The following is a 16,529-nucleotide window of genomic DNA, read 5'->3' on the forward strand; positions in this document are numbered from 1 at the left end:
GACCAACACATAAAAAAAAATTGTCATTTACAAAACCAATAACTCCAACTTTTCTAATGCGAGACCTATTGCATTTCCAATGTTTGTTGGCAATGTAAACTTTCAAAGTAGTTGGAGCATTGCCGCAAGTTCATCAAATTGGTTTGACTGTTTGAATTTGAGTTTCTGGGTTCTGGAAAATGTATGAGATTCCTTAGAAATGCCGCTTTTACTTCTTCTTCGTTTATTCTCAGTACATTAGATTGCTTGCTTCTTTGTGGTCAGGGGGTTAGATGCCCTTTTGATGTCTAGGACAGACCACAACAAAAACACTTTGCAAGAGAGCTGGAGATGTGGTTCTTGGTACCCTTCAAACGTGTCAGCCAGGCTAGGTCTGTGGCTCGCTGGAGAAAAGGGGTTGCGAGACATTACGAGATTGTACTCCTAGAAACTGTTTGTCACTGAGGACACTTGCGCGCAGTACTCGGTGGGGCCTGGACAGTCCTTCAGTATGCTAAAATTGGTAGTACGGCTCATGCGATATGGCGGGGTTTCCCCGAAGCTCCTCGACAGTCAGTAGGGCACTCAAAGGCAACAGAGTGCGGGGGAGCGTTCCAGCCAGGCAGGTCCGGATGGATGATTTAGAGGACCACTTGATGGAGAAAGAATGGAAGGAGGTGTATGCACTTACTAGGTAGGTGTCGTGTAACAGCAGGTTTAAGTTGATTCTCTTCAGGTATGTACTGCACTTATCTGATGCTACTTAAGCTGAACAGAATAGATGCCGGTAGATCGGCCAACTGCCCAAGGTGCAGGACGGTGGGTGCCTCCTTTCCACACATGGCCTGGCTGTGTCCGATGGTGCGCCCCATTTGGGCGACTGTGATGGCAAGACTGAGGAGAGTGACTTGTGGTGGAGGAGACCCCTAGAAGGTGTCTCCTTGGTATAATTAAGAAGCCATGAAAGTGGGGGGTGGGGGGGTGCACTGGATGGTTTTGCAGCTAGTGTTGGTTGTTGCCAAGAGCCGCATTGCAATGGGCTGACTGAGCCCGCTAGCCCTCTCAGTGTCCCTGTGCAGTAGGGAAATAGTTGAGTGGGCGATAGCTGAGGAGACACACAATAGATTGGCCTGGAAAGATGATAGTGTGAGGGAAGATTAGCCATCTGGGCGCTGATACTGGAGGCATTGTAGGTGGCCGGGGGGGGGGGGGGAATCTGGGGATCTAGTGCAAGGTTGCAGGCTATGGATATGAGTACACAAGGCGCACACACAGAGGGGAGAGACGTCGGCATGGAGTCGGCAGGGACTGCGGCAATGGAGGGATGATGCGACAGACCGTGCGGAGGGGGTACCGGGAACATCTTAGGTAAATCCATGGCTTGAACAAAAAGATTGCATAAGTGTGTTTACTGGTATTTGGGAGGGGGGAGGTATGACTTACCTGGGGACTGGAGGTGGAGAAAACAATGACTATTGATATTGCAAATATGTTTACTATGATGAGGGCTTTTTGTTGTGAATCAGTGAAAAGAATACAAACAGGTTTAAATAAAACTGCAAATATATTCTCTATACCTGTACGTCCATATTCCCTTCATTTACTGTGTTATTTCTTCTGTCCTATCTATCGGCAGTCTATCAGCAGGATGGCACTAATCTTTCGGGACATGGTCCTTATGGTTTATTTGTATGTTTTTAATCGCAAATACTACTTTCACTGATAAAATAAAAAAGCCCAAACAGTTTGGCTGGTGGGCCCTGGAGGCTAAGGTATCGAACGGGCATCACTAGGTGGACCCTAAACAAGATCTGTCCTTTGCCCTATAATGTTTTTGAGGACTCCTCAAGCGAGCTACAATACCTAAACAATCTCCTCCTTCCTCTGACACACCTCAAACAACCTGGCCTGCAAGCTTGAAGAACCTCCAGCGGCCCTTACAGTGACGGGACGTTGGAGGGGTGTAACCATGGTGATGATGGAGTAGTCTCCACCGTGGTTACACCAAAGGTCTGCCCGCATATAAATCGAGCAGGTGGACCATTATGTTAGCGATAAGGAAACTCTGTCCCTGTTGAGTATCCTTACCGCCAACATATAAATGAGCCCCCAGTAATCCAACATCTCTGAAACTAATAAGAATACATTCACAGGGCCTGAATCCGGTACATACTAAGTTTTATTGGTAGCACTTTAGCTTTATTTCAATTACAACCTTTTGGTTCTACAGCGTCCCACACACCAAGTCCCTGGAGGGTCGTATTAAGGAGGAGCTGATTGCGCAGGGCTTGCTGGAATCTGAGGATCGACCAACCGATGATTCAGAAGATGAGGTTCTGGCAGAATTGCGCAAGCGGCAGGCAGAGCTGAAGGCTCTCAGTGCTCATAATCGGGCCAAAAAGCAGGAATTGCTCAGGTAAGATCAACGAAATGTGTTGTAGAGTTTGACATTTGAAACATTAAACATTTTGCTTTAGATATCTGCATCTGTTAGATTTTATATACCAGTTATGGTGTGTTGAATTCTATAACCGGCAATAAAAAAGTTTATTGAACAAAGCTCATCATACTATACAGTACAAGAAGAGACATTGTGAGCAAGAGAGCATGGCACAGTACAGAGTATGAGACATAGAATGGACAGAAAGCATCTGACCGCAAACAATGGGTATTCTTCTGGCACTTTTACGGCTGCCCAAAATGCATCTAGCTCATTGTCTCCCTATTGTAACGACTGCCCAGCCTGGCTTCTGCACTGATTTATTCTCCCATGGTCGTGCACTGGTGTTCTCGCCAGGGGCCCCACACCGTTTCCTACTTTCTTGGGCAATCTCTACTTCGGTAGGCTACTTCCTCAGCCCTCTGGCACCAGTCTAGATCTGCCTTCTGTTCAGCAACACTCTGGGGGGGGCAACTCCCCCCAGCGCCTTGCAGTGTTACGGTTTGCAACTCCAGCCACCATTGTCAGCCTGATCTCGGTGTAGCGGAGCCAGGCTTCTTCTCCCTGTATCATAGGTATCAGCCGTTTGGCATCTAGGAACACCTGTACTGACAGAACCTTGGACATCACATGTGTCACCCCCTCCAGAAACCCTGGATCACAGGGCATTCCCACAAGATATGAAAAAAGGTGCCCTCCTGGGTGCAACCCCTGACACATAGCAACGTCTCAGTTGTCCCTATTCCGAGTGCCTGAGTAATATGCCCTGTGGAGGATTTTGAGCTGCACTGGTGTGAAGATGGCTGGGATGGCTATTTTACGTGGTCCCTTCAAGGCCTCAGTCCAGTTGTCATCTATGTCTCCTAAGTCGTCAGCCCAAGTTCTTCTCAGGGGTCCCACAGGTAGGGGTAGTTATTCATCAGTTTCCAATAAATCACGGATACCCCACTGTCCGGGATGGGTTCCGTTAGCAATCGGTCCTCCAGGAGGGAGGAGTTGGCAGGTCTGTCCCTTCCCATTTATGAAGTCGCAACGCATGTCCCAGTTATAGGTTGCGAAATCGCTTGGCATCAGTAATTTCTTATTCTTGACTAAGGGCCTCACATCTTATCAGCGACTCGTTCCTCCACATGTCTTCCAGGCTTTCGATCCCTATCCTCGCTCACTGTGAAAAGCCCTTAAGGTTGGCTATTTCACCAAGTTGGTCACTGTGCCACAAGGGTGGTCTTGGCTGTAAGCCTGCCCCTCCAGCCCAGGGAGCCTTCAGCCTCACTCCAACACCTAACTACTGTTCCGGTATGTGTGGGCAATTCTTTTACCATCCAATGGCATTAGAGGAGGGTTTTATGGATACCTTTGCACATTGCGTCTCTGTCGAGGAGGCCGGCTCTCCTGATAGATAAGATGTTAACATTTTTACCTCAGAAACTCTGACAGAAATGGTCTATGGATGGTCAAGTACACCCTCAGTGCACCGTAAGATGAAAACAAATATCTGTTTCATTCAGAGTACAGAGAGCGATTACAGGTGTATGCGCACCATATCCCTTCCATGTTAGGAGGTAAGGTTTGAGACGTTCTGCTAAAACTCCAGGTTCCCTGAACTGGGCATTATAGAAACACAAATATTGATTGTGTTAAAGCGACAGAACATGTGGCTGTAGATACACATACCCTGCATACTTCTGCCATCTAGGTTTGGGCTTGGCTGTTTGCAACTTGTTCTTCTAAAAAAAAAAAAGTCTTTTGAGTCAAGGGATGTAGTGACTCCTCTTTTAGTTGGTAATGTGCATGGGCACCGGCCCTATTCGTTTTTTTGCCATCGGATTCAAGCATGCACCAATTGGTATCTGTGTTCAGCACTTAACAGTGATTTCCACCGGGCCCTTTAAATCAATCGACTCCTGTTTTATTGGAAGAATCCACTGCATCGGATCCTCAATCCCGCTTCTGTCTTCATCTACACCAGATGGACATCGAAATCCTGACTCCCTTAGACACTTCACGGCCAGTACCCTGGCCCCCTCTGGAGCCCTCCTTTTATCGCCTTTTGCAGCCTGTGGCAGAGAAAGCCAAGTCAGTGATGGAAAGGACACCCTTCCAATATTGTCTCTAGTGCCATTCCAAGTTCTCCTGGACTGATCAAGTCTCCAATAGCTGCCCCTCCCTCTCGCACAGCAGCTCCAGGTGGCCTAACTCACCTTCTGGTCAAAGAAGACCAATACAACCCGATCTCTTTGGGGAACGGAACGCCGCAGCCGCAGAAGAAGCCAGTCCCTCCGAGGTCCAGTTGATCCAGCCCAATTCGGAGGCAAGTCCGAGTCGAAGAGGAACTCCCTTCAAGAGCCCAAGGCTTCATTCACGGAAAACTCCAACCCTGTGTTTGATCCGCACCCACATACAACCCACGGTTTCACAGCGACCACATGTACAGGCTGAGCACCATCACATTGGGGGTCAGGGGTCAAACCTAGAATATCAACAGCAGCCTTCTAGTCCACCTCTGCCTTCTGGGCGTGTTCGACACTAACTGAAAGCTTTGGAGCCGACAACCCTCCCTTCCGCAACCACAATGGCCCCTCTTTCGAGCCGGCACGGCCCTTTCCTCCGGCACTGCAGTCTACGCCTCCACTGAATCAGACATCCACATCAAGAACACCATCAGCACGGAAACAATCAACATGGGCACAGAGGATACCATCACACCAAAACCATTGACCACGTTGAGGGCTCACTCGACTCCAAAGGCACACTCTGGCGCTAAGACGTCATTGACCTTTAGCTCAGAAGATTAGGAGAAACCAATTCTTCAACGCTTAAAAGAGAGATTAGATGCTCGACAAAAGTGACCGTTTATCCACGCCCAGACCAGCATCATTTCCACCAAGCTGCCACCGAAGCACCAGGACACTGTTCCCAAGAGAAGAAAATTTACTTTTGAGGAGCAGTTTGCTCGGGAGCCTCCCCCACCTCACAAGCATAAAATACATAAGGACCAGGGCACTGGCCACCTTCCTGCTCCGCCTCCGCTTCCTCTTACTTCTCCTTCACTACCACCTCATGCCCCACATCCTTCATGCACATTAGAGGGGTCACCACATTCTTTCTATAGGGAGGGTAGCCCACTCCATCCAGCTGACCCATATGGTCCAGAGCCCAGGGATGACCTGTGGGATAACTGTGACATAGATCCCCTGGGTCAGTGGTTCCCAAACTTTTGACTCCTGAGGACCCCCATTGAGTCACCACTGGAAGCCGGGGACCCCCAAGCAATTTGTACGAGTTACATTTCAAATATTAAAAAAGTAATTCATAAAAAAAACATGTGTGCACACAAAACAAATAATCAAAGTACTAAGGATTTTGGGGCCAGATGTACAACCATTTCATTTAGCGCCTCGCAATTGGTGACACAGTGCGAGTGGCAAATTGTGAGTCGCTAAATGAAATGTACAACAGTGTGTTTTACACTGTTTGAGATTTCCAATGGGGTCGTAAAATACGAGGCTCATTAATAAGAATGAGCCTCTCGCAATTTGCGAGCCCATTGGGAATGCCAGCCCTCCCGTGGACGGTGCCCTCCTGGGCTCAGAAGACCACCATGTCTGGGACTGCTTTTAAATAAAGCAGTTATTTTTTTTTAAACGCATCCCGTTTTCCATTCATTTATAAAAAAAGATAATGAAACGTTTTTGTTTCATTTTTTAAGGGCAGGCGTTGGTCCCTGTGTCCACTGCCTGCCATTAAAAAAAATTGCATGCATTTGTAAAGGGGAAGGGGTCCCTTGGGGACCCCTTCCCATTTGTGAATGCATTACCATTTACTTGAAGTAGGTGGTAATTGCGAGTGTTTTGCGACCGAGTCGCAAAACATTTGTACATGGTTTTGAGACTCGCTATTTTGGAAGGAAATGCCCCTTCCAAATAGCAAGTTGCAAAACCTATTTAGTGAGTCGCAAAAAAATAGCGACTCGCGAAATAGGCTATGTAAATTGGCCCGATAGGTTTTTGCATGTGCAAACGGATTCGCAAACCCACTTGCGCATATAAAAACGGGTCGTACATCTGGCCTTTAGTATTTTATATTGGAGGAATAGCTCCTCTGTCACATGTATTTCATTTGTTTTATACAATCTCTCATACCATTGTAGGATGTCAGAGCACTTTACATCCCCAACATATAGAGACAATGAATCAGACATGAAAATCATTGTATAGAACTTGTTACATAAGGTAAAGGGGATTACAAGGTGTAGTATTCACATGTCGTTCATACTGATAGGCATTTTTAAAGAGTGCTTGGTCTGGAAAAGCACAAACTCAGGATTCTGAACGTAACACAGTGTCTAGCACTGACTTTAACATTAAAAATGTATTTCCACCCAAATAAATCCTTTTAGCAGCATCAGGATAATGAATGACTGGGAAAAAATATAAGTTACTAACTGGTACCATGCAGTTTGCAGGCAGTTCTCTGATGACAGTTTATAGGTCCCTCTGCTAGATTTCGATTGTCACTTATGAAGTGCACAGTAACAAAAGCAGTAACCACGGACCTATGCATATAAAATACTGCTTTTTAAAATGCATGTTACACGTTCTTAAAGGTAGGCACATTAACCTTCTGTGCTACATTAGTTAAGTCAAAGCTGCCACTGAACAACATTCTCATCTCTCTCCAGCAGGTACATTAATCACTGGCATTATCTTGACACTTTTATTGTTGCTCGAAAGTTGCTAATTATACAAGAACTTTGCTGTGCTTTTAAAATTGCTGCCTATGGACCCCTTTGGAATGTGTCACGGACCCCTGGGGGTCCGCGGACCCCAGTTTGGGAAACACTGCCCTGGGTGATACACACCTGGATCTGTATCCAGCAAGTCTTCTCCACAGATAACACTATTACTAACCATGAGGTCCTAGGGAAGCTGGCTCTGTATAGGGTGCACAGAGTCCAGAGATTCCCCAGAACTGTACAGTGCTCAATGTAAACCCAAAGTACTCTATTAGTGATGGTGTGGGCGAGCACCCTTAGGCCTAGCACAGAGGAGTGTAAGACATGTATTGCACACAAATGACCAATAATTGACTCACAACTCGAAAAGGAGATCCACACCAATTTTATAAAAATAAGCTTTGTTCAGATTTTATTTTAAGATCAAGATATTTGCAACAAGGGAAGTACGTTTTGCAGCAAAATACTTAAGACTTTAAACGTCGACAATTATTTGCAATTTTTGAGCAGGTCAATGTTATCCTATGGAGGAAAACAATAACGCGGTTATAAAGGCAAGTATCCGACTTAAAGTTCCAGTCTTCGCTACCAAAGGTCAGCAAGGGACAAGGGTCAGATGAGTAACACAACTGCACTACCAACGGAATAGAGGCGATTGGGTACAGAGGTCAAAATCGGAGTTCGGCCCAATGCGTTTCAATGGCGATTGGGGGTGCTTGAAGCCACACTGCTTGCAGGTAGGTAAATCGGTTGCTGGAGCTAAGCTTTGAAGGTTAGAGTAAGCACAGGGGGGGACAATAAAGCAGCATCAGACATACACTACCAGCGGAACAGGGGCGGCCGGGTGCTGGATGCGATTACAGCATCAGGCACCCAATGTTTACCAATGGAGAACTTGTTTTAAACAAACAGGCTGCAGGTGTCGCACCAGAGATTGCAGGAGGGAGACCAACGACAGAAGAGGTAAGTAGAAATGTAGGGGGTCGTAGGGGCACCGTTGGTTTATCTCACCAAGCCCCAGGGGCTTCGGGTGCAGGGGTATCCTTTGGACATCTGATTCTTCTTTCCTGAGCAGGTCAGGGGCACTCTCTGGATTCAGGCTGCAGGCATCGTGGAGTCCAGGAGTGGTCAGTATAAGAATAAGATTTCTCTTGGGTAGCTATATACAACAAAGTTCATCAACTCATACATACACCAAACACACCATATATATTCTAGGACATGGGTACTCACAAACTTTCGGGTCCAAATTTACAGTTTGGTTTGTGTCCGAGGGCTGCACAGGTGGGGGAGGGGTCAGTGGGGAGGGGGCGGGGCTAGAGCAACAAAAAAAACTGTCACCATGAGGTTGATCACAGGTCCCTGCAGCAGGCGCCTTCAACCACTGAGCCACCAGACCCGGCATACACACATCTCTCTCTCTCTTTCTCTCTATATCTCTCTCTCGATCTCCCTCCCTCTCTCTAGCTCTCTCTTTCCCTCTCTCCCTCCCTGTCTCCCTCTGTCTCACTCACTCTGATCGTCTCACTCCCTCTCCCTCTCTCTGTCTCTGTCTCTCTCTCTCTCTCCCTCCCTCCCTCCCATTCCCTCCCCCTCCCCCTCCCGTTCCCTCCCTTTCTGTCCCTCTCACTCCCTTTCCCTCCCTGTCTTCCTCCCTTTCACTCCCTCTCATTCACTCTCCATCTCCCTCCCTTTCCCTCCCTCTCACTCCCTCTCCGTCTCCCTCCCTTTCACTCCCTCTCACTCCCTCTCTGTCTCACTCCCTTTCCCTCCCTCTCACTCCCTCTCTGTCTCCCTCCCTTTCCCTCCCTCCCTCTCACTCCCTCCCTTTCCCTCCCTCTCACTCCCTCCCTTTCCCTCCCTCTCACTCCATCCCTTTCCCTCCCTCTCACTCCATCCCTTTCACTCCCTCTCACTCCCTCTGTCTCCCTCCCTTTCCCTCCCTCTCACTCCCTCTCCGTCTCCCTCCCTTTCCCACCCCCTCACTCCCTTTCCCTCTCTCTCACTCCCTCTCACTCCCTTTCCCTCCCTCTCACTCCCTTTCCCTCCCTCTCACTCTCTTTCCCTCCCTCTCACTCCGTCTCCCTCCCTTTCCCTCCTTCCCACTCCCTTTCCCTCCCTCACTCCTTCTCCGTCTCCCTCCCTCTCACCCCCTCTCACTCCCTCTCCGTCTCCCTCCCCTCCCTCTCTCTCTGTCTCCCTCCCTTTCCCTCCCTCTCACTCCCTCTCCGTCTCCCTCCCCCTCCCCCTCACTCCCTCTCTGTCTCCCTCCCTCCCTTTCCCTCCCTCTCACTCCCTCTCTACCTCCCTCCCTCCCCCTCCCTCTCACTCCCTCTCCGTCCCTCCCTTTCCCTCCCTCTCTGTCTCCCTCCCTCCCTCTCACTCCCTATCTGTCTCCCTCTCACTCCCTCTCCGTCTCACTCCCTTTCCCTCCCTTTTCCTCCCTCTCACTCCTTTTTCCTCCCTCACTCCCTCTGTCTCCCACCCTTTCCCGCACTCTCCGTCTCCCTCCCTTTCCCTCCCTCTCACTCCCGCTCCCTCCCTTTCCCTCCCTCTCCATCTCCCTCCCTTTCCCTCCCTCTCACTCCCTCTTCGTTTCCCTCCCTTTCCCTCCCTCCCTCTCCCTTTCCCTCCCTCTCCCTTTCCCTCCCTCTCCCTTTCCCTCCCTCTCACTCCCTCTCCGTCTCCCTCCCTTTCACTCCCTCTCACTCCCTCTCCGTCTCCCTCCCTTTCCCTCCCTCTCACTCCCTCTCTGTCTCCCTCCCCTTTCCCTCCCTCTCACTCTTCCTCCCTGTCACTCCCTCTCCGTCCCCCTCCCTTTCCCTCCCTCTCAGCCCGGGCTGAGACAGCTTCCCGGGCACACACACTCACAGCCGCACCGAGCACTTCACAGGTCTTTAAAAGACCATTTGCATGTTAATGAGGCTTTGTTGTATTTCACCTCTTCTTAGACCCCTGCAGCTTTACTCTGGCTATCGCTAGGATCGCCCGGCCCCCACAGAGCAGCAAAGTCGCGCTGCTGCAGGCACTTAAAAAAAAAAAAAGTAAAACACGGGTACGAAGTCTGCAAGGTCCGCAGGCCGCCCAGGAAGGCTTGCCGGGCCGCTGGCGGCCCGCGGCCGTACTAGGAGTACCGCTGTTGTAGGGTATACAGCAAATGACTAAATCAAGTTTAAGTCTAATCTAAACCACTAAACTCGAGATGTAACGTTTACAATTTATTTAATTTTCAAAAAATCTGTATATCACACAATATTCACGAAAGTTCAGAGCATATAAAAACATGCATAAAATTCATATATAGCATGAAAGTTTATGAATCACGTACATTGTACACACATGTTAAAACCTGGTGAAAAAAACATTATACATTAAAACAAAGAAATACATGGGGGACCCTGTTTGTTGCACAGATCTACATAAATTGCTGCATAAGCTGATCCAACATTGTACATCAAGTTAATATGCTGGTGGGTATAACGATTTTATTCCTTCCTGGACTTCCTTGTGGTTGAATTCAGATAAAGTGGTGTTGACGCGTTTCGGTGGCAAATCATTCAATTGAAAACCACCTTCATCAGGACATAAGAGATAAGGGATTTCTTTCCTCCTCCAGATATTACCAGAGTTAGGTTCACTCTTGGTGTAGTGTGTAGAGACTCCAAAGCGCTGATATATGTGGCAACAACTTTTCTAGAAATTACAACTGTCCAAGTACCATATTCGTCGTAGTGGTACCTCTCACAACAAGAGACACTTATTTGCATATAGTGAACATCCTGTCCCTTTTTTTGAACGGGGAATCTTCTCCTCCTGTTGCTGCCTTTTACTGAATTCGGGGCAGTATATAGCTCGCCCAGTGGGTCATGCAGTGTTCGATTTAAAAGGTAGTTTCCGTCACTCTGTCGGTGTAAACCTGCATCTGAAACACTCGGTTGGTCTACACCTGAAACAGACGCAGGTTTAGTTATCTCTTTCTTCCTCAAGAATGCATGGACATCCTGAAAGAAGCACGCAGACCCACTCTGTAAACCTGTTATGCAGCCAAGTGGAAGAGCTTTGTCGATTTGCTATATGATCTAGGCACCTTGACCCTCTTAAACTTATAGTCCATGAGATTATGCATTACCTTCTCCACTTCCAAAAATCTTGCCTCGCTTACACTTCGATTCATCTTCCTCTATGGCAGCTGACATGCAGAGCAGGCAACACTCTTCTTTATTCAAGATACTATTCGTCAGAGCTTTCGTAGAATTGCTTAAACAGGTTATTCAACCAAGGGTACCACCCTCCACTGTCTGGAACCTTAATGTTGTCCTTAACAGCGCCCTTGGAACCACTACACTACACTACACTACACTACACTCATGCCTCTTCCAGTTCCTCTTCTGGAAGTTGGCCTTCTATGCCCCTCTTACATGTTTGACATTTTAGCAAATTGCAGGCCCTCACTTTACAGGGGCCTTTCTTCCAAGTTCATAAAAAAGGGCTGTCCTCAGGACCAACTCTCCGTTCCTTCCCAAGATGGTCTTCCCTCTTCCACCTCAACCAGAGCACAGACATCCATGTATTTTTCTCCTGCCACAATAGGCAGTAGAAATGGTCCTTCACACCCTATCTGTCAAGCAGCCTCCTGTAATATTTTGACAGAACCCAGTCCTTTCGTACAACACAGCAACTTTTTTGTTGCTTTTGCCAAATCACACATAGGTCGAACTCTGTTTGAAACAGGCGTATTCAGGTGTATAAGAGAATTTTGCTAGCCCCTCCCAGGCCTCATTCCATATGAACGAGAAGACCCACTATGACTTTCCTTGGAAATATTTGCATAGCTTACATTTGTGGGGTAGTTACTTGGTCCACTGCATAAATGTTTACCTAGTTTTACTGTGCGGGTGTCCTAGCTATCAGCCTAGAGTTCGTCAAACTGTTCTGAGAACCTTGTTTCAATCTTCTGCAACACCCATGTGCTAACCATCGGTTATGGAGAGTGCTTCTTTACAGTCTACGCAGCGCGTATCTACAGCCGCACATACATGGAATGTTACCCTGTAAGCATCTGTTCATAGTATATGTGAACAACAATTCCCAGGCAAGCACAAACGTAACTAGCAAGTACACATGTAGATAAGGTTATCTACAACAACATTCGACAACTGCTTTCTCCAATAAAATTGGTTTTAATTTCTTTCAAATATTCATAGGAATATGTCCTGTCAGGACAGGAAACCATCATTTTTTAAAATGTTTACTGAAATTTTAATCTTGACATATCATGTATAGATACAATGAAGTCTGCACTGATTTTGAATATTGTAATGCATTTTTATCATATTAATTTCCTATGAATATTTGAAAGAAATTAAAACCAATTTTATTGGAGAAAGCAGTTGTCGAATGTTGTTGTAGATAACCTTATCTACATGTGTACTTGCTAGTTACGTTTGTGCTTGCCTGGGAATTGTTGTTCACATATATTCTCTACCCTGACCCAGGATTGCTATTCGCACCAGGGGGCTCCTGTTACTTTACATAGCATCTGTTCATAGTGTATAGTGCTGAAGATTCACAGGCGTCCACCACCTCCCTCGAAGCCTTTGGTTGTTGCAGACATTCACCTCTTTGCTTATTTAAACTCCTGTGTGTACCTTCATGCATGGTCACCAAACTGTCCTATCTACTGCTCAATCTCTACCCTCACCGCTGTACAGAAAACAATCTAACAAAAGAGCTGGTGCCCATGCGCACTATCAACTAAGGGAGGAGTTTCTATACCGTGTGGCTCAAAAGACTTATTAGAAGAAAAGGAAGTTGCAGAGGGCCGAGCCCAGCACTAGATTCCTGATAGAGATTTCTAGTCGCAGATTCCTCACTGTTTTAATATTCTCTAGGCATCAGAAGAGATCTGGAAACTTTTTTTCAGCAGTACCTCTGCAAAGCCTTAGGGGTCACCATGTGGCTTCGTACTTGCACCATTCCAGAAATTATGTTCAGAGCCTATATAAGCACCTCTCCGTTGCGCTGATGTAATTTCCATTTTTCCGCACCACAAAATTCATTCCTGTAGCTAGCTCTCCTCTGAGATCCTTACCTATTCCAAATCTTTATATTTTCAGTGTGCAATGGAAATATTACATACCAAAAAGACCGGTTTTAAGCCCTGTAAGGACTGTCACTAACAAATATCTGACCGATCCTCCTAATTTTTTTTGTGGTGCCTTGGGTCGAGTCACAACTCTAAGGCCTGCAGAGATTGCGCAGCGATGAACCCGAATGCCATTCGAGACTGCAAGGCAAAACGTTTCATGAACAAGCACTGAAAGGCTCTGCGATGCGCCTGATCCAGGTTGAAAGTTCGGTTCCTGTCCTGTTACAGATCCAGAATTCGCAGGAGAGGGCGATCTTCGTTTTGATCAAAGTTGTTGGGTAAGTTGCAGAAAAAACACAAGAAATCTAAGCTAGACTCGCCCCCCTTCCCGCCACTCACACTCTCCTTAGAAGGCACGGGCAGCACCATACATCTTGATGTCGCCCCCGAAGTTGATTGATTTCAGAGCCTAGTCTACAATTCGTTCCGGCCAAACCTGAGTTTCCAGGGCCCTCTGCTACTTCGAAAGAGATGGAAGAGTTCAGCAATTCCATCCTCTGACTGTTTGGACCCTTGCCAACTCCATCTGGTGCTCCTTTGGGCCCCACAGATCCAAGTGATTCTCCGTTGGGTTTGCTGTCAGTTCGAGTTGAACCCTTCGAGATCATCACAGGGCGGGCTCCAGCTCCAGTTCTAACTCAGACCGTGGATAAACGATCCACACCAGTTCCTGGCACTTCAACGTAGATGCCAGCTCCATCGGCGCCGGAAGTCGAGGTAGCTGTCCTCTTCTACTTCAAGTCAGTGCGGGTTTGGCCTCAGCCAAGGCCATGCTTGGTTGCTGAAGGGCCCACCTTCTTCCACTCAATCTGCCACCTCTACAAGGGAGAAGATACACCCTGTGGGTGTTATGTTCTCATACACTCTCGCACCCCAGCATGCAGCACAGCCTGCGCCAAGGGTGAAAATGTAAAGACTACTACTAAGGTAAGTGCCATCATGAACTGCATCTACCATGGTGCATTGGGGCAAATTGAGTGCTGGAATTTGAGGCAGTGTGCTGCCACCCTCCTCCTGTTTGAAAAGGTTCCTTTGAGCTACTGAGCTGACAAGCTAGTGTTGATGCATCTGCGCCCAGTGAGTGGTATAGAGACCTGAAAAGACTTTGGGCTACATTTCCAGCTCCCCCAAAACAACATGTTGCTCTTTGCTGGTGAAGGAATGATTCCAGAAACACCTGTCTAAAATTATACAGCATAGGCTGCACCAACAAGGGTGAAAAATTGAAGACTACTACTGAAGTGTTATCATGCACAGCATTTACCATGATGCATTGGGGCAAGCTGAGTACTTAATGTGTGACTTTGTATGGATCAAGGTATGTGTACCAAACAGGTGGAGGGAACAGATGAAAACCTAGAGTTGCTCTGTTTTGTCCAAACTATCTCAACCCAGCCACAAACGAGGCCATACATTTGACCTGGTCTTTACATATGTCACTAACATTTCAGAAGGTAACCTCGCTGCCCAAACCTTGAATAGACCTCAAGGTCTAAAAGGGTTAAGACAACCATTTAAAATTCTGCCACAGGGTGTATTGAAAGGCTGCTTGTAGTTTTCATCACTGTCTGACTGTTCATCCAGTTACCAGGACACTTGCAGTAGTAGCCACATTTAACTTTAAACTTCAAAACTAACGAGGAAGGATGCCGACAAGTTGTACAATGTAGACCTGTCAAAAACGTAAAGACTGAGTTGAATTTGGATCATCAATGATCAAAAACCTGCGCAGCGACTGATAAACAGACCATGAAAGGTTATTTGAGAGCAGCGCAAAAGGCAACAAAAGCTGACTGTCACTCAAATCAGTTTAGCCCCAAGCCAAACAAGAGAGATCATCAAAATATTTACAGAAGTAATTGAGCCGGAACCTCTGGAGTCGACCTTCCCCTCCAGCTCCGCTCAGCCCCTTCACTAGCAGACTTCAGAAAGAGATTCCGGAACTGGCTCTTCGACGGAGACACAGTGCTCAGATACCACTAGGGGTGACAGTGTTGCGCTGTACAATGCTGTTTGACTGATCAATCCTGTGAAAACCGAATGACTTTCTATGAAAACAAAATTGATGAGTTAAAGAGCTGATATTTTTCGGGGGACCGTCTCCGCGTCTTGTATCGGCATAGATCACTCCATATTGCAACATCTTTCTTGTTCTTTGCAAGGTTGAGCCTGAAGCCAAAAAGTTAAAAGCTTAACTTTGCAGGTGCAAATCTGTGTGGACAGCACAATGAAATATACTTACATTTGAGTTTGGAATCAACGAATAGCATAAATGGTTCACTCCACCAAGAAATAGTGCCTAAAATTTTAAACATGCAGTAAGTATGTTATTAAGGAAACCACCAGCCGACACACAAGTTGCAACAAATCATAGATTCATGTCAGATGTCAAAGGTTCTAAGCATAATCACACATTATATCCCAATACACTCCCAAATGCAAATCGCAATCCAATAAAGTTCAACCCATCGCTCATTTGAGATTCAATAACAAGAAGCGTGGAGAAAGATCGAGGGTTTTGGAAGCAAAGCCTTGAAAGCCGCCACAGTCAAATTTTAGGAACCATTTTAAGTCTGAAACTATTTCTGTTCCAGGAGGCATTACCACCCTTTCATACGACTGTTATTGGCCTCTACCCATAACAAAGGTGACCGGAATGAGCCCAAAAACACAGGTGCTGAAGTAGTCGACTCAGTGAAGGGTCCCGACTCAGGAAATCAGATTTATTTGTAATCTGGGCTGTCTCAGTAAGCTTTGTGACGTCTGTCCCAAGCCATCGCTTTATAAAACCAATAAAGAATCATTAAAGTTTCCATGAGATCCTAGAGCGCATTATTGCCAGCTCCTGATTAACACTTTTAATCAACACCATGCCAAGTGCTCGTCTGAGATTGACAATAACACCTTGCCAAGGTGTACAAGGACGCGATCATTAATTAAGAAGATCAAGCTCACTAGAATGTTACAAAAAAAAGTCTAGCAAATGTCCTATCACCACCGAGACGCACATTCAGGGAACAAATCATTGAGGCTTCGCTGGTCCCCTACAGGGGTCAATTTCCAATGTTGGGTGAAAACACACTCGTTGAGGTATACATATGAATTGCAGGCTTGAGTCACGGTGGTCACGGAACATTGCATGATTATAGCTAGTTTTTAAATAAAACAAGCATTGGAAAAAGCCTATAGGTCTCGCCTATGCAAGATCTATTGGCTTTCCAAATGTG

At 46.8% G+C, this 16,529-nt stretch overlaps 1 protein-coding gene across 1 annotated transcript in view; it reads left to right on the plus strand.

Annotated features, from left to right (window-relative positions):
- The window catches only part of TADA3 (transcriptional adaptor 3), a 92,984-nt gene that overhangs the window by 58,748 nt on the left and 17,707 nt on the right, over positions 1-16,529 (plus strand). The window contains exon 8 of the mRNA XM_078661849.1: positions 2,210-2,395. Within this exon, the coding sequence (XP_078517975.1) occupies positions 2,210-2,395 (186 nt within the window). The remainder of the gene's footprint in view (positions 1-2,209; positions 2,396-16,529) is intronic.

This window comes from Lissotriton helveticus, chromosome 9, assembly GCF_964261635.1.
Source record: "Lissotriton helveticus chromosome 9, aLisHel1.1, whole genome shotgun sequence".
In the NCBI taxonomy this organism is placed as follows: Eukaryota; Metazoa; Chordata; class Amphibia; order Caudata; family Salamandridae; genus Lissotriton; species Lissotriton helveticus.